This window comes from Odocoileus virginianus, chromosome 1 (assembly GCF_023699985.2).
Source record: "Odocoileus virginianus isolate 20LAN1187 ecotype Illinois chromosome 1, Ovbor_1.2, whole genome shotgun sequence".
Classification (NCBI taxonomy): domain Eukaryota; kingdom Metazoa; phylum Chordata; class Mammalia; order Artiodactyla; family Cervidae; genus Odocoileus; species Odocoileus virginianus.
In genome coordinates, this window is record NC_069674.1 from 41,944,972 (window position 1) to 41,969,611 (window position 24,640).

A 24,640-nucleotide genomic window follows, 5' to 3' on the forward strand; every position below is an offset into this window, starting at 1 on the left:
CTTATCACTGGCTGGTCTAGCTTTTTTGCAATTGAAAGATGTAAATACTCAGATGACATTTTGATATTAAAATCAAATGGGTTCCAGTGTCCTCTACACCAGCCAGGGAGAGAAGAAAGTTCTCTCTCCATCTCAATTCAAATGGCTGAAAGCTAGAGACATGCATATTCTTTAGATAGGATTTCTAGCAAGACAAGACGTCCCAGAATGAGAGCCAGAAATCCGCCTGCAGACTGTTCCAAGAACCCTCTACACCGTCCAGATCCTTTTCATCAATGTGGTGTGAGTCTCCAAGGCTCTGCATTTCCCGGCTTGGCACTGTCCTCAAACAGGAGCTCGCTCTGAAACTGAAACCTGAACTCCAAGTTAGAAGGCCAGTCCTCATGCTGCGAGCTGCAAGCTGCCCAGCTGGTGGGTATTCATCGCTGCTCAGGGGTCCTACCAGAAGCTCATGCCCAAATTTCAGGAAGGTCTCTGAAGATTAGTGTCCATGTTTATTTATACCTCATCCCCTGACATCACCATAGTTTTACAAGTATACAAGAAAACTGATGAATACCCAAGATTCCTAACAAACATGAATGGATTAATAAACACTCTTAACTGAATTTGCATAATTAATAACCTAACATTCGCTGAAATTTTACAGGTCTGTTGAAGTATTCAAGTCCCTTCATTTTAAAAATGTCATTACTTTATAAGACCAGGAAATAGAAAAGATCTAAAATCAAAATTAAAATTCCAGTAATTACAGTGATGAGTTTATCAAGTAATTTAAGTATAGCTAACTAAAGGATGGAGGAGATGAAGGGACTTTCTAAAACCCCAGGCTCTATGTTCTACTGTTAAAAAGACAGAAGAGTCACTGAGGGCTATGTTCCATCCACTGGAAAACAAATGAACTAAACGAAGCTGTCAGACGGTAACCTGAGCTTAGAATCCTTCCCTCTTCTGTACACTCGGCCGCCCCCAACCTCTTCCAAATCTCAAAGGAGGTTTTAATTCAAGAAAGGAAAAAAAAAAAAAAATTTTCTGGTTTTAATTTTTCCAAGAAATTCCTTTTTAAGTAGGTTTGGTGAGGTAAGAGACAGGATGCAAATAGCTTTGTTCCCACTGAAAGTTTTTTTAAACTCAGAATCTCCTGAATGTATCTGACTAAATGAGTTCACATATCCAAATCCTTCCATCTGTTTTGTTGCTACAATTACTACTGTTGTCCGACAGCTACATATTCAAGTCTGATAACCTACTCCCAGAAGGCCCTCTCTGTTTTTCCCAACTCCCAAGCTTCTGATATCCAAGGGCCCAAGTACTCAGGGAAAGGAAATGAATGTCACAGCGTGCGTGCGAGCTCAGTTGCTTCAGTCATGTCCCACGCTTTGCGATCCCATGGACTGTAGCCCACCAGGCTCCTCTGTCCATAGGATTCTCCAAGCAAGAAGACTGGAGTGGGTTCTCGCCAACCCAGGGATCGAACCCTCATCTCCTGCATTGCAGGCGGATTCTTTAGCATCGAGCCACCAGGGAAGCCAGGATGTCACAGCATCATCATACTTATGATCCAGGCACCCCTCAGGGGCTTGCAGACCAGCACTGCCTGCACCTTTCCGCCAGCCGGGTATGTGACGGGGTTTAGCAGATGGAGCGAAGTGAAATTCAGAAACTACACCCTTAACCCAAAGTCACACAGTCAGCCAGCGCACAGCTAGACAGGACCAAGGTCTGCAAAGCTCAGGTTCCCCAAGCCATCTGGGACCTGGCTGGGTCTGAAATCTACCCTGTCTGACTGCAAAGCAGGCAGGGCTTCTGTGTGCAGCCACAGGGCCGAGTCCTGCGAACCACCTATGAGACCTTAGGCAGGCCACGTACTGACACCTCTGGAAACGCACTGTTAGACGGGATCTGTTCTTGCAGCTAAGGGGCCTGAGATGAAAGGGCCCAGAACAATCCCAGTGGCAAGAGCAGCACTCCTGCCCTATCAGTGACCCTGGCTCAGCCCTTGGGGTCAGACTCAGGACTAAGAGGAAGCTACAGAATCCTTCCTTCATCCCACCTCCCATCTTCACTTTTAGAGGCAGGATCCTTAGGGAACCAGCTGACATCAAAGATGTGGATGCACACCTACATGCAAACACAGGGAGGCCTGGTCTCACTGGTCACCACACTCTCGACCCCAAGGTAACCCCTGGGTCCTTGTAGCTCCATCCCTCCCTAAACCTCACCAGACCTCAGCAGCACCCAGGTTTGGACAAGTGATTTGGCCCGTCTCCTCTGTGTGGAAGCTTCTAGACTTGGCCCTGTCTCCTCTGTGTGGAAGTTTCTATACACACACTCCCTCAATGGCCTCACATAGTATTCCTTAACCCACTCTGTCCCAGTGCCCACTGCCTGCGGGGCATCCTCCCAGGCCCCACAGCCTGTGCCTCTCCAACATGGAAAGCCTATCACAGGCTAGAACCCAACGCTTGCTCCCACATCCACTCGGCCATACACCCAGAGGTCACCTCTGTCCACTACAGCCACCGCCAGCCTTCCCAGGTCTCGCAGCTGGGCAGGGAGCCCTGGCCCTGCACAAACCACGTTCTAAGAGCCTGCACAGTGCCCGCCTCCTGCGCAGCAGAGCCCTGAAGGCTGCAGGGTGCACACAGGTTCGCCCTCAGGGCCCGCGTCCCTGCTGTGCTGGGGCTGCCGCTGGGCCCTGCAGCCTGCCGTGGTGGCTGGGATCCTTACCAAGCCTCTGGGCCCCGACTCCCCAGAACCTACCCCTCCATCACTCCTCCCGCTCCCCACCTCCACCCACCCCATGGCCCTCTCTCTAGCTCAAGCTTGCTGCCCCATGAACAGCCTCCCCACTCCCTGGGTGGCCAGCTCGTGGCCACCGTCCACACCTAAACGGTGTGGTCACTTGCCTATCCTCACAAGACTGTGCCCAAGGCCCCAGCTGTCCTCATTCCCCTCTTTCAGACTCTGTGATGAGCCCGGAGCTCCTCCATAAAACCTTATTCTGCAAAACACAGACAAGCGTGCATACCATGAAACTCCAGCTCACCTTGCCTCACTGGGGCCCTGCCAGGGCCTTCTGTGTCCTGCAGGCGGCCACTTGCCCGCAGCCCGCCTCCCATGCCTTCTGGGGGCATGGGGCCATTGGCCTGGCTGCCCGACATGTTCATGTGGGTGGGGATGGGCTCAAACGTGGGGTCCAGCTCCAAGATCAGCCTGTTGAGCTGTTCAATGGATTGGTCGATGTCCAGGGTGGGTGAGCCTGGGGACGGGTCTGCGCCCAGCTCCGGGCCAGTACCATTCACGACTTTGACATCTGGAATCCTGGGTTTGAAGGCTGCTTTGCCGGGAGGGGGTCTCTGTATATCGGGAGGATGTGGCCCAGGGCCTATGCCCCTCTGGACGGCCACTCTGCTGCTGGCCCCCCGAGTGGGGGTGAGCGGGACCCTAGGCTGTGTCTGCAGCAGGCTGGAACTGTCGGTTGCACCACGGCCGCTGAGCCTGGCCTCCCCATCAGGGGCAAAGCTGTACTGGTGAGCGGCCACCATCTGCTGCTGGCGCACCCAGGTCTGCGTGGAGTAGCTGCTCGGCCCGTAGGCCTGTGTCTGGGTGGGCACGGAGGGCTTCCTAAGCACAGGCTGCGGCTGCTTGTGCTCGCGGCTCCCGAAAGCCCGCTCTCGCTCGAACAGGGGCTCCGCGGCGAGCCCCAGATCTGGGGCCAGAGCGCCATGCTGATCTTCGCCAGCGGTGCTGCCGAATCCATCAGACAGGAGGGAGTTCTGGCTGCTCTGGTGGCAGGTGAAGGGGCTCAGGTGGGTTGACTGGTGGCCCTCTGAGGAGGACAGGGTCCCGATGCTGTCCACACTGTGCAGGTCGTGGCTGGGCATCTCGTCATCCAGGATGTCCGTCTCTCGGTCCTTGGGGGTGGTGTCTCCGTTCACGTGGACCTGGGCCGGTACAACATGGCGGGTCCCGCTGTACTTGCTGCGAGCATCACTCATATCCTTGAGGGGGCTTCCAGAATCCTCGAGGCCAAAGCCACTGAGCAACTGATCCAGCTCGGCCTTCTCCTGGGGGCTCAGGCCCCTCTTGGGTCCTGGAGTCAGGTGCTCCTCGGTCCTGTCGGTCCTCACCGAGGCTGTGGAGTGGCCCGAGTCACTGCTGACAGACAGGGTGTGGTCGCTGTGGTCTGGGCTGCTGGCGGCCGGGACGGTGGGAGACCCAGCTGGGACACTGGGATCTGAAGCGCTCTTCTTTCTCACCTTGGCGTAAAGACTGCCGTCCACAGGGCCCTGCGTGTGCAGCACTGGTGGGGAGGAAACGAGAGACAGACTGTAAGTCAAAGATGAAAGGGGGCTTTGGGCTCTCGGAACACATCTATATTTTGTCTAAACAAATAAACAAATTCATAACTTAGGATGGTCAGGGCCAAAGGTTCTTCTAGAATCCAAAAATTCTACATGTACTCCTGCGTAGCAAATGCCCACAAAGAAATCTGAATAATCAAACATCTTCAGGCCCTACCTTTTTATGCACAGAGAAGGGTCATTTAGAGAATCTCTGGGCTCCTTCACACTCAGTCATCTTGTCTTGAGGGCTCACTGTTCATTTCATCTGTAGTATGAATGGTGAGCACAGCTCCACTCACAAGTCTCCAAGACTCGAGAGTGGACTGTGCATAAGACAGGGGAGAGCTTCTGTCAGCACCTACAAGGCATCTTCCAGGGGCCTGGGTAACAAATCTTTAGTAAACAGAACATCTGACTTAGGTGCCTGCTGTTGTCAACCTTCTGAGATCCACTAGAATCTCAATATGTAGCTCAACAAAAAGAGAAAGCACAGGAACTGGTCTCTGGCCTGCCTTCCTGGAAGTGCAGCATCTTTGGGCCAAGAAGGTGCCCACGAAGGCGCAGCAGGACCTCAAAACACAGAGGGGTAGGCACTGATCTCCATGCACCGGGACGGCCAAGGAAAACAAAATTAGGCCTCCAATGCAGATGGGAATAGTGGAACCCTCTGCCACTATTATTAATTACAATCACTCGCTGGCTCACAACAAAGGGAGGGCACTCAAGAGCACAAGAGAGCTCGCGGTCAGCACCTCCCACTGCATCCTGCTCTGCCTCCCTGCTTTCCCAACTGTGAAACTGCAGGCAGACCACAATAATGGAGCTGCAGAGGGCTTGAGCCGTGTCTGTGGCTCTGGGAGCCACTGCATTTCAGTGGCGACTGGGCCTGGAGCCGCTCTGAGGGACCCAGCTCTAGCCCTGATGCACTCCACCATCAGCAGGTTTCAGCTTTTTAAAAAAACACAGGGGTGACACTCCAGAACAGAGACCTGTGGGGCATCTTGGGCTGCTACGCTCAGAGAACATGAGACTCCAGCTTCCTTCTTATCTCAACTGTGCACAAGAGGAAGAAGCAGAGCGAGAAGTTGAAGGGGGACACGGGACACAGGGATACAGGCTGGTGTGAACCTCGGGACCCTCCTTTTAACGTACCGCCTGGTGGGAAGGCTGGGGGGAGCAATGATACACAAAATACAGTAAATAAACCAAGTCTGCAAGACAGACAACTGGACGTGAGCGTCTAAGTAAGAGGCAGGAACTAGATGCAGCCGTAGGGTCGTTAGGGAATGGTGTCAACGACAGCTGGTGGTCACAGAGCACCAGTCACAGGGTATGCACTCAGTGTATTTTCTCTGACTTTCTAGCGTATTCCCTTTGTAAAGAGGAAGAATTGAGGCTGAAAGAGCATGAGTAACTTTCCCAGGTCGGGGAGCTGCTGGGAAGCCCAGGTGGGACCAAAACCCAGGTTCTCTGGCTCCGTAGCCTGGGCACCCCTGCTGCACGTGGCTGGTCCACAGACAGGTGGCACCCGGTCATGATGCTTTGCAGAGCATCAGCAAGTGACCCGAAGGTGCCAGGAGGAGGAACTACTGAACCCAGCTAAGCACATGAGGACCTCCGAATGAGTGCCCCAAGTTAGGGGACACGTGCAAACGTCACCCTTCCAACTGTGAAAGTGAAAAATCGACCCATGTGTGAGTCACTAGGTCACTGTGTTTAGGATGTTCTGGGCTCATGCAGAACAGCCCGTGGGTGAAGTGGGAGCTGGAGCCCAAGACAGACACCAGTTCAAGTCCTCTGCCCCAACCGTGCACAGTGAGGGGGTGCCTGTGCCCTACATGAAACACAGACACTGAAAGTCACAGTACACAGATGAGCATCTTTCATCTCATTTCTTCACCAGCTGTGGCCAAGAAAATGACGGCAAAACCTGGGGAATCAGGTATTCCCCTTTTGCTTTGCTGAGTGAGCAGCAGAAGACACTCTGCTCCAAGAGAATCTCAATCCCCCCAGAGCGGAGGGGTGGACAGCGCCAGGCCCAGGAACCTCACAGCCGGCAGGGAGTTGGCAATGTCTAGAAACAGATGTCCATGCGTCCATGACTCCAGTCCTCCTCCCTCAATCTGAATGAAAATGGACTGGCACAATGAATTAAAGGAAAAAGGAAGCCAAGAACAAGCCGTACAAAAATTCTTCTGATTTACATTCAGGCACTGCCCCAAAGTGCCTGTTAATTATTTTAAGTAGAGCCCCGTGGCCAGCCCCACATGGAGAACAGTCCACAACAGCCTGCAGGAAGCGGAACAGGACAAGATATTCCCTTGGCTGCAGAGTTACAAGTAATCCCAATCTTACTGTTTTTATTAGTATTAGAAATCTTAAAATAATAATAAACACATTAAAAACAACCCGAGTGCCGCTGACAAAACACCGGCTCCGTGTGAGGCCAGGCACGGAACATTTAGGCCTTCGTCTCATGGACCCTCAGAGCTTCTCAGGGTGTGCAGTGAGGGATGGAGCCAAACCCCACCACAGACTCCTTTCTAAACTTCCTACCATGCATGCAGGTTACTTTTTATGTTGGAAAATGTCCAATACCTTTTATATCTATAGGAAAACTTTACAAACCAAATCAGTGAGCCCTCAAAGTCAGACCCACCAAAACTTCTAAATCACTCTGTAGGAGCTTGAATCTTCCCAAAGGCAGCACCGGGCCCCTGGGGGGCTGTCCAGGGGCCTCCCTGCTGTACCATGCTTTGTGATCCTAGGGTGTGGGAGGCAAGGAGGGAGAAGGGCCTCTGGCACCCACTGCCCCTGCCCTGCATTCTCCACAGAAGGACTCAGGCTGAGTTTCCCTGAATCTGCAGGTTGGATTCCCGCTCAGCGTTTACTCTGTGCATTCCTGGTCAGGACATTTAGACTGTCCAAGCCCCTTATTTATAAAAGGGAATAACCAGTCTTATCTTTCAAGGCACGTATAAGAAGTAGAGAACATGTGTAAAACACACAGGCCCAAGGCTCCTAATGAGTGAATTCATGTGTGCTGTTGCTTCAGTTGTGTCCAATTCCTTGTGACTCCATGGACTGTAGTCTGCCAGGCTCTTCTGTCCATGGGATTCTCCAGGCATACTGGAGTAGGCTGCCACACCCTCCTCCAGGAGATCTTCCCAATCCAGGGATCAAACCCATATCTCCTGTGTCTCCCGCATTGGCAGGCAGATTACTTACCACTGAGTCACCAGGGAAGCCTAGGCTCCTAATATGAGTAGCCACAATTTTTAAAAGCTCCTTCCATGGTGGACAAGGCCTGGCATCCCCTGACTGTGCTGTTTCACTTCTCTCCTGTTCACCACTCAGACCACAGCAGGCACACACCTGCCCCAGGACCTTTGCTCATGCCGTTCTCCACCTGCAGTGCTATCTTGGCTTGCTCTCTCCTCCTCAGAGTGGATTCTCCTTTCTGTCCCTACTGGGTGTTTGTCTGCGGCACACACCTACAGCCAGATACACTGCAGACTTACCAATGTCTCCCCCACAAGAACATGGGCTCCTGCAGGGAAGGGATCTGTTTTTTGTATCTGGGGATACCTGTATCCCCAGCATTAGGGAACCCCCAGTGGGCCCCGAGTACTGAGAGACTGAATGTTCTGGCTGCTTCTTACATGACAAAACCTGGGGAACTATTTTGGAAAGATGCTCTGCTATCTTAGTAGGAAAAAAAAGAAAACTAATGACAGCCAAACAAACAAACAAGGGTCTGACGGCAGAAGTGCCCACAGCCCTTGACCAGCTGCAGCCCCAGGGTCTCCACTCCCCAGACACCAAAACAACCTCTCCAAGTAGACTGCACAGACCCACTTAGCAGGCCTTCAAATGCCACCCAATAAGACTGGGAAGGTGCTGAAGTCAATGTGAGGGTTTCAAAATGTCAAAGAAAACAAGAGTTGTGAACCTAAACATGACTCGATGTACCTATGGATAGGCAGAGGCCCGAGGGACATCTGAACACTATCTGTGCAGCCGCAGGAACTGGGGGTGTGATGAGGGTCCTGACATATAGTAGGTGCATAACAGTGACACTGAATCATTGCCATCCCCCGTCTCCTTCATCCTCCTGCCACCTGTGAGGTGGACTTTTCCGAGTCGGTTAGTACCCACAGCTTCAGGGCGGGCAGGGTGTCCCCACCTATGTACGGCCCCTCTAAACCACACCTGGAGAAGAGTGACTTTGCCTACACTGGGCTGGAATTTTGTTTTCTGAGACCCCATGTGAAAACTGCAGGGTGAGAGCAATGAAAACAGAATCATCAGGGACAAAAGTTATCTGGGGGGTTTGGGGGAGGAAGTCATTTCATGACTGACTGCCAAACCCTCCACGGAAAATGAGACACAAGCCCTAACCTGTGCTGTGAAGCCCCCAAAACTTTGGTCAGTTTTCAAGGACATTCTGACATAACTGATGGCAAAGTACCCCTTTTAATGAGATTTGGAAAAGTGATGCAACAAGTAATTTTCAGAGAACTGATGAAGCCAAACTTTCTTCTGGTGATGCTTGGGAGGGCTGGAGCTGGGGTCCCACCACTGCCACCAACGCCAGCCCCCAGCGGAAGGGAGGGTGGGGCCCCTCAGGTGAAGGAGGCTTAGGGCTGTGAAGCTCTGCTCCATCACAGAGCAGAGTGCTATCAGAGCCACTGGGTGGGTGAAGGGTGGAAGGTGGAGTCATTCACTTCATCTGCCCCTTGCATCCTTTCGTATATTTAAATGACATGTTATAATTTTGTGCTTCCAGCTCATGGGGATTTTGAAGGAACTTAATCCTCATTCTGCAAATGGAGACCCCAATCACCAGACTGGGATATGAGCCACCCAGGACCCCCATCGTTTCTGCTGCAGATGCAGGACAAGAAAGAGCCTCTACCTGTCCCAGTGCAGATCAACCATTCACGGTGCCCCGTCCCTTCCCGCTGCCCCCACCCCATTGAACAGAACCCAGAGCCCCTTCCAAAAGGTGGCCTGTGAGTTATCTGGTAATGTTTCCCCTGCAGCCAGGGCCTGGTTAAAAATCAAACATAACTACAGCTCCGATTGCTCCCACTGAAAGACACACCAGGGAGGTTCTCATCTGGAAAAAAAATAAAAAACCAGAAGGAAAAAAGAGCCAGAGGACATTCTCTGCCTCAGTAAAGGGCAGAGCTGCTGGACAGACTTGCCACTCCATCCCAGCTACCCTGTGACGATTCCCTGCCCACTCCCACTTGACTTTTGAGTGGGGGCTATCTCACAAGGAGGGACAGAGACACCCCCAAAATATTTCAAAAGCAAAGAAAATGAAGACAGGAAGAAAAATGAAAACATTCCTCCCCATCCTGACTGAACACAAATTAACCAATGCCCACCTGTGCTGACAGGTATGTGAAGAATTGGCCAAAGGGAAGGCAACATCTCAGCTTCACCTCCATTCAAGTACCAACCACTCGGCCCCCAAAACGGTGTAGAACTGCTCTGTACTAAGTTCAACCATCCCCTAGCCCTGCTTCCAACAAAAAAATCGATTTGAAACAGAAGAGAAAACCTGACACATACACTAAGCTCGCTGAAATCTTTCTTTCTTTCAAATACTGAATCTATGAATCTTATGTTTTACTTTTGTGAAAGGTTTGATTTAAAAAGTAACTTTTCATTTCAAAAGCGCTAACAGTATCTTCCCTGCAAGTATTCACTGGAGAAAAACAGAAAACTCCTCTCCAGGAAATGTCCATTGAGAGTTTACTAAGCACTGACCATAGCTGCTAGTTAGTTGTTACTGGAGACTGAAATGGAATACTCAGCAAAGTCCCGATGATGTGCTGCGACGAACCAGCCTGGCGAATATGGACAGGAACAAGAGATGGAGGGCGTCAGGCACATCTCATGGCATCAGATGGGTCAGCAGAGACAGAAAGAGAGAGCAAGACTGCAGGAAGGGATGTTCCCAGGAGCCGCTGCTCTCAGGTGTGGCTACATCCAGGGGAGGTTACAGAGAATCGCTATTTTTCTCATCAGAGGAGGGCAGAACACAGGAAACAGCCCTCTCCTGCAATAGGGCTGACATTCTAAAGACAGAGGCTCTTTTTAAGAATCTCCTATGTGCCAGGACGGGCTTTCCAGACAGCCCGAATGGTAAAGAACCCTCTATAAGATGAGAAAACAGAAGCTCAGAGAAGTTATGCTAATATTTAATATAATAAAAGGTTACTGGAATCATCTGGAATGCAAATCTACCTCTGTTTCACTCCCAAATCCATGCTTTCTGTTTTTTTAAAAACACTGGAATTCTAAACCTGACCAACCACTTTAATGTGAAATTAACAATTTAATTTTGGAAAGGAATTTGCCTAAATATTTTCTTTTCAATTCCCTCTCTCCCTCTCTCTCTCTCACACACACACACTCCTTAGAAACTACTTAATCACCCTGCTTTCCTCCCTAACTCCTGAAATGGTTCGTTGTCGGGACAGGAGCCTATGTTCTGAGGCCGCTGGGTTGATGATGGCAGTGTTATGTCTGTTTCCTAGGCTGCAGTGGCGGGAGCTCATGGCAGGCTGTGCATTTCTGTCCTTAAAATTAAGGAACTGTTCCCGGTTGGACCACTCAGTTCCCTCCCACTGTGTCCACCGCACCCACCACGCCCACCGCACCCACCGCACCCACAGCCACTTGGGAGCCCTGATAAAGGAAAGGCTCCCCACCCACCCTGACTCACCAGGAGACAGGCTGTGTCTCTGGGCACAGCCTGCTGACCACTGTCAGTCACTTCTACTTCCTGCGGCAGCCCCACATAAACCATCTCCAGCTCGCTCTAAACGACTCTCTACTTGAGGCCACTCAGCTAAACCAACTCACTCTATCAAAAAGTCCCAATACCAGAACTTATATGTCCTCATGGAAGTCTTACAACCACAGTCATCCCTGGAAAAGTGTCTGAGAAGAAAGAAAGAAATGATGCCATTGTCTGCATCCACATCCAAGGTACTGAGAGAGCAACCAGACTCCAAAGACTTCAACTGACATCCTGGGGAGAGATCGGGAAATGGGCTCAGGGAGGGCAGGTTGCTGCAAAGGGCCATCAGGGATAAGTGGGGTGACAGAAATGTTCTTATTGTGGCTGTGATGGGAGTTTTAGGGCGGGAAGTGAAACTCCTAGAACTGGGCAGTAAAGAGAGTGAACTTTACTGTATGTAAATTATACCTCAATGATTTAAAAGATCATGAATTCAAAACAGAAATGAGGCTCACAGTGCAATGGGCCCCTGCTGGGTCCACCTTCCTCCTCCTCCCCCTGCTCCCCTCCTCATCTCTACTCACTACCTCTCCACCCCCGACTCCTTGAATTCCTCCACCTTCTCCCTCTCTTCCAGGATCTTCCTTCCTTTTCCTAGACTCAGTGAGATCGTGGAGAGTTCTCTTGTCTTCAGTGTAGCTGTCAGGGTCCCTTTGTGCCCCACCCCCACCCCCTGCCTTGTGACACACAGCTTGTTTTAACTTTTTCACTGGAGTGATTTATGTGCACATCCTCAGTCCCCCTCTAGACGTTCTGGCATAATCCACCTGGGTGTGAATCCTAATTAAAAATCCCGCGCACAGCTGTGTGACCCTGGGTGACTTACTCAACCTCTCTGAGCTCCACTACCCTTATTGGAGAAGTTGGCTGGCAATGGGGTGCTTGATGAGGTTTGTCCAGGATCATCCTGGTGATTCAGTGAGACCAACACAAAAGGAAGAGCATAGGTAGGCACTGAGGGACACTGTCTCTGCAAGTCCCCACATCTGTCCTCCAGCCTAGAGCCCGGGGAATAAGAGTGTCTCATGGGGTCCCATAAAGGAGTATTCTTAACTTATCCTAACTGACCTCACACTTCGGAATTACGTTGAAGAATTGCTTTTCAATAGAGATCTAAAGTAAAACATAGAATTTTAAAAATACCATCTGAAGATTCTATAAGTCATCTCATGCGGGGCACAGTAGGGCCCTCCAGCTGCCTAAGCAGCCCACCTCCAGCTCTCACCAGATGTACAACACTGCTCGAGCCACCTAATCCGCTCTGCTCCTCAGCCTCCTCCGGGACTAATGACCACAAGGACAAAAGCAGTTAGCAGAAAGCTAGCTGAGTGACGCCAGGGGCTCTGCATTGTCTTGGTGGATTCATCACAAACTCGCTTCAGCTGAATCCGGCAGTTGTGGGGGCCTCATCCCATTCCGCAGGGCCCAGCAGCAGGATGAGCAACACTTTGACGGATCTTTCAATGCATACCCAGGGCCCTTCCTCACCTCTGTACCTCTCAGGCCCCTCACCCAGTGGTTAGACACCATCTCTCCCAAACCTGCTGCATCAGCTCTGAGTGGCCAGTGTGGGAACCAGGGATAAACTGCCCAGCTTTAAATTCTGAGGACGGGCCCTGGAGCATTGGCCCAGCACAAGACATGCAGAAGCAGGCGAGCATCACAGGGCCTGCTGTGTGGCGTGCAGGCAGAGGGGGCACCGGGACTCCAGTGTCTGAGGCGTGGGCCCAGAGCAGGAGGCCGGGATGAGCGGGGTCAGTGACCCTCCACGTCCTCTGGCTAGGAAGGGAGCTGTCGGAGGCTCTGGGAGTGTCCCAGGGACACCTCCTCTCTCGGGGGCCTGTGGGGGTCGCAGGACTTTCAGGATCAGGAGAAACACCCAGGCTCGGCCTCATAGGAGGGTCCCTGTCATCTCACTGAGTCACTCACGCTGAGATCTCTCTTTTTCCACTTGGGACATTTATAACTGCAGAATTTATAACCTCTGAGGAAACACAGCACGCTTTTATTTTACTGCAGTGGGGTTCCGCCTCTGGGCTAATTAAAGGCTCCCTTGCATGTATATTGAACTAGCTCCTATTCCAAAAAAATCGAGAGCTAAGAAAGGATGGCCACACTGGGAGCTCTGAGAATTTGACCTTTAGTCCCCAACAGCACAGATGGGTAACTGGGCTGTCCCAGGTGAGACGAAATGTGCCCTTCTCTTCTAAACAAAAAGACCGACAATGCTATGAACAGCTCAGAACCCCAGGGTTGTGAAAGCCTGGCCCGAGCTCTCCTCAGGCCAAGTTCCAGAAATAACTCCATGTAGCACAGAGCTTCTCCGGACATGCTATCTCACACCTTGAGAGCAAACTCCTGCCCAAACCCCGAAACCCGATACTGTCCCCCTGAATGCCAGACGGGGAGGCACCTAAAGTAGGAAGGAGGCACCTGGCCTGCCAAGGGGAGCGGATGGAAATCGTTCCCTTGGGAGCCAAGTCGGGTTCTGTGTAAATGTTTTCTAAAACCGAGGCAGGCTATAAATTCTTGGAAAAAAATAGTGAGAGCAGGCGGAGCAGGGTGTTCCAGCCAGAGAGGCACATGGCTCATGGAAAGGAACGTGCCAACAGCAGGGCCCATGTCTGGGACACTGGAGCCACACAGATTCCAAGCGCTCCTGGCAGTCCTCTGGGTGAGGCCCGGAATGCAGCGATAACAGAGGCCAGGCTTCACCGTGGGGCTGTGGCAGGCGTGTCCCAGCCACGGTGACCATGCCCCAGACAGCGGCACAAACAACGCCGGCGGGACACTCCCATAGCGGCCCCCTCTCCTGTCCAACCAACACCCCAGCTTGGATCGTCCCATCAAGGGCACTTATCATGGCACCTGATTCCCTCCCAGGCACTCGTCACTGTGGTAACACACCTGAGCCCCAGCTGGCCAAAGAAACAGGAGGCCCTGTGGCCCACTCAGAAGTCACCTGAGCCAGCCAGCCACGGAGCGGACCATGAGCTCCTGCACATAAACCTCACCTCAAACCATCGCTGACCCTCCAAAGGCAGAAGCAGCTAAGACTCCTCTCACTTGCAAATAAACAGTCTTCTGCCTGGCCTTCCTTCTTGCCAGGTTAAAGCTGCTGTTCTGCTCATCACTTACCACCGGACACCCTCTCCCCTGCCCTCTCCCCTAGCAGAAGCCACACACACACACACACACACACACACACACACACACACACACACCCTCCCTGCTTACCTTGCTTACACACACACACACACACACCCTCGCTACACACACACCCACACACACCCTCCCTACACACACCCACACACACACCCTCCCTGCTTACCTTGCTTACACACACACACACACACACCCTCCCTGCTTACCTTGCTTACACACACACACACACACACCCTCCCTGCTTACCTTGCTTACACACACACACACACACACCCTCCCTGCTTACCTTGCTTACACACACACACACACACACACCCTCCCTGCTTACCTTGCTTACACACACACACACACACACACACACACACACACCCTCCCTCCCTGCTTACCTTGCTTACACACACACACACACCCTCCCTGCTTACCTTGCTTCCACACACACACACACACACACACACACACAAACACACCCTCCCTACACACACACACACACACACACCCTCCCTCCCTGCTTACCTTGCTTACACACACACACACACACACCCTCCCTCCCTGCTTACCTTGCTTACACACACACACACCCTCCCTACACACAAACACACACACACACACACCCTCCCTGCTTACCTTGCTCACACACACACCCTCCCTCCCTGCTTACCTTGCTTACACACACACACACACACACACACCCTCCCTGCTTACCTTGCTCACACCGCCTCCCCCCCTTTACCTTGCTTCCAAACAGCCCTGTAGCTTCTTTAGCCCACAACCATTGGACGCCTGAAGGAAGCCTTCAGCCCCAGAACATAGCATCCCGGGGTGGGGGCGTGTCTCCCCTGCCAGGGACCCAGCCTTGCTCTCCAGGCAGTACAGAAGGTAGAAGACCTTGTTAGTTAAGAAAGGGACTTCGGTTCCACCAAAAAAGGCCAGTGTAATGTAAACATGTGGGTGGGGTTTCCAGCAATCAGGTTTAATGAAATTTGAACCCTGGCGGCCGAGGAGGCGGGGAAAGGCTCTACTGGAGAGCCACCCAGCGAGACCTGTGTTCACTCCCAAGACTTCTCCGCTGACAAACGGACGGGTGGAGCCAGCACCCACCTGCTTCGGTTTACAAACCAGTTTCACCATCATCTGTGTTCCTCAGCTGTGAAGTCTCCACCTTGCAGCCTCCAAGTCCTGGGGCTGTGTCTCTCAAGCTCGACAGGGCCAAGTTCACAGTCAGCGTTAACTGCACATGGCCCATCTTTCAGAGTTTACTTGCACACCCAGACTTCCACATTCTGCCCAGCAGCACCTCTGCACCTCAGGCCTCTTCGCATGCAATTGAGGTGGGCTTCAGCCAACAGTTTACCCCTCAGCTTTGACTGCTTGTTGGTCAAAGCACAGTCACACGCTCTGAGCCTTAAATGAACGTAACACACCAGAGCAAACAAGCAAAGCTGTCTGGACGCCTTCAGGTTTCCACAACACAACTGGAACTCTCACAAATGTCACCACCCAATCAGCCTGAGATGGAATATAGTCAGCACGTCACAGACACTGATTTCTCCAACAAACCCCCAAACGACCATCAAGGCACAGGGTACGTCTGTGCTCAGGAGAAAACATCTGTTTTACTGTGGGACAAAAAGCGCTTCTTGTGCAAGAAGGTCTGCTCAGTTTGGGGCTCAGTAAGGGTCCTGACCAACCCCCATTCCTATGGAGGGACCTGACAGGACTGTGCCCACTCTGCAAATAACACTGTCACTGCAATCAAGAATGGAACTAAGTTGAAAGAAAGTGAAAGTCGCTCAGTCATGTCCAAGTCTTTGCGACCCCATGGACTATACAGCCCATGGAATTCTCCAGGCCAGAATACTGGAGTGCGTAGCTGGTCCCTTCTCCAGGGGATCTTCCCAACCCAGGGACCGAACCTAGGTCTCCCGTAATACAGGCAGATTCTTTACCAGCTGAGCCATCAGGGGAGCCGAAGAATACTCGAGTGGGTAGTCTATCCCTTCTCCAGCAGATCTTCCTGATCCAGGAATTACACTGGGGTCTCCTGCATTACAGGCAGATTCTTCACCAGCTGAGCTACCAGGGGAGCCCAGGAAGCAACTGACTGATCACATGTTTTTCTTCAAAGAATTCACATCAAAAGAAAACAAATTAGAAACAGAAATCTGAAAGATCTGGTTTGAGGACTGAGACCAACGGGCCCTGCCACGTTATAGCCAAGGCCATGCCCAGAGGGGATCCCAGTCTCCTACAGGACAGAGTCTTAAAATCAGACCTTTGCACCCCAAAGCTGACAACTGCATGAAAACACAACAGAATAAGGTACCAACAAAGAGGAAAACCGATCTGTACACTGGCCAGTGGTCTCTTTTCTCCATTTCTAACACAAAGAGCCAGCATGACTAGTTGTGTGTCAAAAGGAGGCTGGCCTTTCATGAGGCTCATTTTCCCACTGTGTGGGGTGCAAGGTGGGTCTTCCTCACGTTGGCAGTGGCTTCACAAAGGCGCCGCGACAGCCTTCATGAACGCACAGCAAGTGGCATCAGCAAGGGCCTCAGGTCTCGGCAGTCATGTTGTTACCGGCCTCTAATACTGGACCCAAAACACTGTCATATTCCCTCTGCTCCTACCTGTCGGTTTCAACCACACAGAGGCCACTCAGGCTGTTCCTGTCAACTTCTCCTGAAACAACGTGGTCTTGTGAGGCTCTGCTGATGTGAGGCCAAAAGGCAGTTCTGCAGCTCACTGTTTTGACAGGCTTCAAAACTTTCCACTGTACCGAGATGGAATTTTGTGCATGAGGTTACATAGCTAACACAGGAAAGACTTGATGGGTTTCCTGAATATTCCTGGGAGTAGTTGGCAAAGTGGGACAGGAGACCTGCAGAAGGTTCATTGTGATTCCAATGTGAAACCCATCAAGACAGAAGAAATAACCAGAAAAGGAAAACCAACTAGGACTAAAAGAAGTGGAAATTTCACAAAGTAGTAAAAAAGATGGGCAATAAAAGAACAGCCTAAGGCCAAAATGTGTACAAGAAGGTTCACTGCAGCATTAACCACAAGAGGCAAAAGATGGAAAAAACCCAAATGCTCACCTGCTGATGAATGATCAGCACACTGAGGTTTAGTCACACTCTGGAACATTATTTGGCCATAAAAAAAGGAGTGATGTATCAAAACTGAACGAACCCTCAAATCATCATGCAGAGTGAAAGATGCCTGTCATGAAAAGCCACACACTGCAGGAGTCCACTTGAATGAAATGTCCATACAAGGGAAATTCATAGAGAAGGAAGATGGGTGGTCACCTGGGGCTGGGAGACAGAGGGCTGGGGTTTGTAGAAGTTGTGTGACTTGGGGTCTTAGGGAGACCAGGAGGTCAGGCCCACTCCTAGTTTCATTTCTCGGAGAACCCACTGGCAGTCAGAACTCAGGGGCCGGTCCCCAAGGCAGAAATGCCAGTGACCGAGTCCAGAGACATGCACTCTAGAGCCGGGATGCAGGGCACGGGCAGGCCTCCCAGGGAGCTGCTGCTAAAGCAGGTGCAGCATCAAAGGGCAGGAGCGCTGCCGACACTGGTCATAAAGGACAGGAGGAAAGTGAGAGCTGGATAAACACGCCCTTGGCTGAAGCTGAGGGCACGTCCACAGCCACCTGCCTTTCATACCTCTACCCCAGAGCACAGGACATGCTCACTCCCAGGGTGGGTCCCACAGCTTGAGGGATGTGGGCAGGTTTGGAGCCAAGGACCCCAGTGAAATCAAGCCAACTCTCAATGCTTCTGTTCACTGGCTCTCCTGGGATAATGCTACTTAAGGCCTCCAGCCATCATTGGCAGGCTGTGTGTGTGTATTAGTCATTCAGTCATGTCTGACTCTTTGTGACCCAATGGACTATGGCTCACTAGGCTCCTCTGTCCATGGAATTCTCCAGGCAAGAATACTGGAGTGAGTGGATTGCCATTCCCTTCTCCACCCTCTCAGGTAGGAAGGCTAGAGGTCCCCAAGTAGAGGAAATAAACTGTAAGCAGGTCACGGCTTGCAGCTGCAACCTTTCACTGGGAGGCTGACATGCGCTAATTCATGCAAACTCGTCCAGATGACATGAATTTCAAGTCAATATCTCTGATACCTCTGAAACGGCAGCTCAGGGCCAGTTATGACTCATTAACAGCCTCCAACACTGCACTCACTCTTCTGATAGGATCCAATCCACTTCAAAAAGTTAACACCCAAAGGACTTTATGGCTCCTAGCACAAAAGGTGAGACTCCTGTATTTCAGATTAGATGAAGCCATTGCTCTCCATCCCAATCACTGCCCGAAATCCCTTACCAAGAGAGGATTAACTCCAGGTCACGGGTTCACACCTGGAAGGGGACCTGCAAGGCCAGAGAGCTGGAGGCTGAAAATCAAGAGAGCACAGGATGGTGCTTCCTGAGATCTGAGCAAGATGCCATCGGCATTTCATAGCTGGGCTGTATTAAAGCAGTTACTCTGAACAGTCAAAGCAAGCAATGTGAAGGAAAGTTTTGCAGGATGCAGGATCTAAAGCAATTCTTCTCAGTCTGGGTACAGAGAGTGGAAGCATTCAGTGAGTGGCTACAGTGGTCAGACACTGATGATGCAGCAGCTACGTTCTGGAAGCTCAGCCAGCAGCATTCCCATTCTGCCAGGGAGGAGCCTGACCTTGGACAGAGAGCAGAGCCAAGACCTAAGGTCTGATCTGCCAGATTCCAGTGGACCCTCTTCTGCGTAAGTCACCAAAGTGTGCTTTGTTTTTCCAAATCTCAACACCTGACAACAGTTTGAAAATACATTTTCAAAGTGTGCATGTGTGCTAAGTCACTTCATTTGTGTCTGACTCTTTGTGACTCTGTGGACTGTAGCCCACCAGTCTCCTCTTTCCATGGAATTCTCCAGGCAAGAATATCGGAGTGGGTTGCCATGTCCTCCTCCAGGGGATCTTCCTGACCCAAAGTTCAAATTTGCATCTCTTGTGTCTCCTGCATTGGCAGGCGGGTTCTTAACCACTAGCGCCACCAAATGGCAACACCTAAGTATCACAGCTTGATCCAGAACTTGTAACTGCACACACCTGTGGCCAGTTCTTCCGGACCCAACTTGTCCTCACCAGCAGCCCGACTGCCGGAAGCTCAGTAGAGCGTCCTGCACGGGACAGTAACAGGAGTGGGTCTTATTGTGAAAGTGATAAGAAAGCAGAGGCCCCCTTTCAGCAGCCCGCTCCCATGGAGCTCTGGGCAACTGTGGTTGCCTGGGAGGCCAATGACCTGAAGTATCAGAGCCCTAACCTGGGAGACAGCGGCCGCTGTCTATGCAACCCTGGATCCAAGAGCTTTACCTGTGGCCAGAAACACACTCGTTGGTTAAAGCCAGGAACAGAGGAAAGGAGGGGCACAGCAAGGCTTCACGCCCAACCAAGGGCTGTGCTGCAGGCCTCACTCTGGTCCAGGGACCAGCAGGTCTTCAGCTGGAAGGATGAGGTTTGCACCAAATAACGCTGGGGTCAAACCGGGCCCAGACTTGTGTCCCACTTCCACAGTCTCCATCCTGCATGATCTCGAACACACAACTCACCCAGCTTCACGTGTGACCACCAACAGTGCACAGCCCCAGAAGGCTACCAGGACCCCTCACCAAAGTCCAGCTTTTGATTTCTCTTGGGTACTGCCCCCTTTATCTCTAAAATGGGTCACAGGGTCTTATGTAGATCAAATAAAACAGCACGTGAGAGGCTCTGGTAGGCTGCCCCACTGTCCGCCCCCACCGTCCATTTCTCTCCTTGAGACAGTGAGAGTCCCATGAAATACTGATGAGGCAGTGGGAGCCCCAGATCCCCTCCAGGCCCCAGAGCTGGGAGCAGAGAACTGAGTCTCCGTGATGAAGACAGGACATCTGGAATCAAGTGTCCACATGTGAACGAGCTCACGGCTGGTGGAGGAGGCACAACACTTTGCTCAGACATAACAGGGGGTCCGGGTCCTGACTGAAGGTCACTGAGGAGGGTCCACTCCAGGACAGCAGAGACAAATACAGTTTAGGTCAGTGTGTGTGTGTGTTTTAACCAGTAGGGACTAGAAATGGAAGTGCACAGAGAAGGGAGGGCCAAAAGACATCATTTTCTAGCCAAAACCATAGGCTGCCAAACCTTCCTTCACCCTGGAGAGTTTTGCCCTAGGGAAGCATGGCTGAGACTGCTTCCTGCCAGCCTATGCCCCCCACCTTCGCAGGAGTGGGGGGGTCAGTGGTGCCCTCCTCCAGGAACCCAAGCCAGGGACTGAGGCTCCAAGTGAGAGCTAAGGGCTCTGGGAAGGAGCAATGAGTTCACCAATGCAGGTCAGCCCCACAGAGGAGCCTGGAGAGTTGGGGAGATGGAGGGAACCTCAGGAAGGGTAATGATTCCACATGAGGGAAACTGCATGTTTTGTGGAAGGTGGCTGTGTAAGGGTCTGCAGGGCCTTGGCAGCAAGGGGCCATCCACGCAGCGCCTACAACAGTGAGAACTCAGAACCCCCGTGAGCTCCACCGGGAGCAAGTGCAACAGACCAGGGGCCAGACAGGGGTAGGAAATTAAGAGGTACAAACTATTATGTATAAAATAAATGTGCCATGAGGATATATTGCACAGCATAGGAATATGGCCAATATTCTATCATAACTCTAAATGGAGTATAATCTTTAAAAATTGTGAATCACGATATTGTATATCTGTAACTTGTCAATATTGTAGATCAACTATACCTCAATTTTGGGGGAAAAAAAAGTAGATTTGCAAGGTCTTAAAAAAACATCAAAAGCAACTGGGAGCCTCCTCCGATAGAATGCAGTGTGGTGGATGAACTGGGCATGGGAATGGCGCTTCGTGTGTAAAGGCTTGACACATACAGCACTTAGAAACCGTGCCTGAAGCACAGGAGTAATGAGGGCTTCACCTCTAGACAGCAGCATGGTCTGTATCACAGAAATACTGACATGACCCCAGACTCTCCAGGTGGACAAGCTGAGGAGCCTCATGCCCGCCCTGAGTGAACCACAGACATCCCCGGCCAGTCCCTGCAATCCCAGCGATGCACAGAGATGGGCACACGTGCAGTCACCGCCACAACACTTGCTTCTGGCTACTTAATGTCTGGATGGAACTAATTGGACAAAATTGTTTTGACTGTCTCTCCCAAATCAGGTCTGTTCACAATTTGGTGCCTGAAAAAGATGAAAGGCCAGTGTTCTCAAGCGCCTGGAAGAAGTCTGATCCCTTCTCTTTGAAACTGACCTCCAGAGGCTTCTTTCTATAAACCTGGCAGGTGCCACCCTTCATTCCTTTTCTCTTTCATGATACTTGTGACTCAAACTGCAGATCCCGTGGCAAACAGAGAATATGTTTGGGAGAGACAGACTCACAAAACAGAGACTAAATGACGCAGCCATACAACCTGGACACCAGTGCAATGAGCAAACAGAAATAGAACCCACAAACCTATTGCCCATGGGGCTCCCCAATAGTAGGAAGGCTGCCAGTGCTCAGACACCAGGCATTCCCCTTGCACAATAGGGAAGGGAAGGGAGAGACAGACATACAGCTTCAGGTGAGGAAGCTTCTAGCTGACAAGTTCACTAACTGACCATCACTGTGCAGCTTTGTCAAAGCTCAGCCCAATTCACCAAGCCTGATTCTCACAAGTGCCCTCAGACTCACAATGGGGTGGATGCTTGACAGTCTCCAAGCAGGCTGCAAGGAGATTTTCAATCTAAAGGTGAACAAGCTGCTTGTTCTGGGTTTTATTCTCCAGGAACTGATAGCCGGGTAACAAGACTCACCTTCACCATCTGCAGTCAGGTTCTCGTATGAGTCCCAGCGGATTAGCGGGTCTGCTGTGTTGAAGTCCACAATCACCCTGTGGTCATTCTGCAAATGTTCACATCCTGCAGGGTGGTGGAAGGGACAGGGGTGGACAAAGGGTGTTAGTCCCAGTCAAGCCAGTACCTGCCAGCAATGCAGAGAGCAGCCTCTGCATCTGAGTGCCAGCCCAGCGTCCAGATCCACACCCTCTCCCACAAGCCTGCCAGCAATCTGAGCTGGAACTGAAAAACAGTGCAAACCACTTGGCAGGAAGAAGAGGTGAACACTGGTCCTCTGTCTACCAGGTGGGAGACTCTGTGCTCTGGATGCATTTCTGCACAAGGGGGTCACCTGGATGGCTCTGCAGGTCAAGGACCCAGGAGAACCCTGAGGAGCAGCCTCAGGGCTGGTGGACGGGAGGGGTGGGTTTGGGCTCTTGCCTTTCTGAGGCTTCTACGAGGATTCTTACCCCACAGCCCTGCATTTAACTTTTCATGCCTCAATCTATGGCACTGGGCACAGAAATAGGGTGCTTCTTTTCCACAGCTATTAAAAACTGAATTAAAACTTTCACAAATATAATCTCGGTGATGGAAATGAGCCATTTGTCTTCACAGTAAAGAGACTGCTTTCTCTTCCAATGTATTTTTAGAAGAAAGGAGTCTATTGTGCACACAAATATTTGCAGTCTTTCTACTATATTTCTAGTCCTCTTTAAAAATATGTGGTTGTTTCTTGAGGGGAGAAATAAATAGGGCATCAAGTCATGGTCCCAATCCTGAAGTTCTGGGCCCTTCTTTAGGCAAGTCACATCATCTCTGGGGTCTTTTTGACCTACTTGGGCCCTACTGTCTCTAAGTTAACACCTTCCCACTGTCTAATATTCTATTTTTAATGTATTATAAATATTTCCAATTATGTACAAAGGTGGGAGGTTCTACAGAGACTCCAGCATACACACCATCCAACCAGGTCAGCATCTTGCTGCCCTCTCCACCCCCCTGCCAGAATTCTGTGTTCTACCCACCTTGAATCTTCTCAGGAGTGGCTGAGAAGACTAACTCAATCTTCCCATTATCAGGAAAACGGTCATCTAAAAAAGAAATCCTATTTCAACAAATTTGGAGACAAGACAATAAATGAATTTTGTCCTTATATTCCTACCAGGGCAACACCACTCCCAAATCTCCAACAGCACACCAATGACAAAGAAGATGTTAGTACTTTTACTGTTTCTCTAGAATTTTTTTCTTTGTTGGAACTACCATCAGTCTCTAGTGAGACTGGTAATAATTTTGTCAATAGGCTGGTTTATGGTGTGGGGGTGGGGGGCAGTAGTGGAGAACAATGAAAGGAACACACAAGGCTCCCGGGGGCCACCCACCGAGGGCCCATTCTCCCCACATTCAGTCTGGACCCCGGGAGGGACCTCACCTTTGCTGGCGTTGTCCAAATCCTCCTTCGCAAACACAAGTCTGTAGCCTTGAACAGCGCCGGTGTGAAACTGCAGGCGGAAAATGACGTCGCGGGTGGCCGAGCGGTACTTCTTGTGGTAGCACTTCACCTGGGGTAAAAGGGGTTGTGTTTTCTGGGGAGCCTCACCTTTGAGGATGGCTCCTGCGGGGGTGCACAGGCCGCCAGCAGGTCCCAACCTGGGAGACCGCCTGCAAACATCACTGCTTTGGTCCTCGGGTAGGACACAGGTGCAGTTCCAACAGCACAGGAATCCCGTGGTCCCTAGCCTCCAACAGACCATACCTCCACTTTGGAAGACATCTGAAGAATGAAATTGCACAGCCTCTTTTTCCTAATTTCATCGAAACACTCCACATTTTACCTTAAAGCCTTTCTGCTCTCGTGAAAGGAGCAGGCGGTCATTACTTTCCATACTCTGCTCAATATTTATGTTGTGTGCTATAATTGAGAGAGAGAGAAAGATGGCAAGAAGGGAGAAGGAAAGGGAAGGGAAAAGGCCTTGGAATGTAAATACCATAGCTGGGCTGTCAAGACGTCCGGAATGACAGTTTGAGACCAGTGTCCAGAATCACCAGGGACGTGACTTGGATTCAGGCTGTGGCTCCAAGGCCCTAGGTCTCTGGGAGCAGCTCAGGCCTCTGGGGTGATGGTGCCAATACGCAGGGTAAAAGCACCCCTCTGGGCACTTGGCAGGGAAGGGTAGGTGGAGGAGGGGCCCTGGCACCATTTCTCACCTTTCCATGGGGTCACCCTGCCTGGGGGTCTGGGGGTAGGGCTGCCCACGAGGAGGGCAGGAAGTCCACGGAGACTGGTGTACTGCAGGAGAGGGGACCCGTCCTCCCTCCTAAGTAGAGCAGAGGCTCCTCTCCAGGGTCCCCAGGGGTTCAAGCCCAGAAGCAGGCTGGATTCTGCCCTCACACACCCAGAGTGGAGGAGCCCATGCCCTGCACTGCACATGCCCAGGAGGAAGGGAG

General features: G+C 51.4%; 1 protein-coding gene across 10 annotated transcripts in view; it reads right to left on the bottom strand.

Annotated features, from left to right (window-relative positions):
• Positions 1 to 24,640, bottom strand: part of TNS3 (tensin 3) — a 220,812-nt gene that overhangs the window by 61,773 nt on the left and 134,399 nt on the right. For all 10 annotated transcript variants that reach the window (XM_070467284.1, XM_070467278.1, XM_070467272.1 and 7 more), the window contains 4 exons: positions 23,625 to 23,754; positions 23,218 to 23,283; positions 22,169 to 22,273; positions 3,050 to 4,306 (listed from right to left, as the gene is read on the bottom strand). In XM_070467284.1, coding sequence (XP_070323385.1) covers positions 3,050 to 4,306; positions 22,169 to 22,273; positions 23,218 to 23,283; positions 23,625 to 23,754 — 1,558 coding nt within the window. The remainder of the gene's footprint in view (positions 1 to 3,049; positions 4,307 to 22,168; positions 22,274 to 23,217; positions 23,284 to 23,624; positions 23,755 to 24,640) is intronic.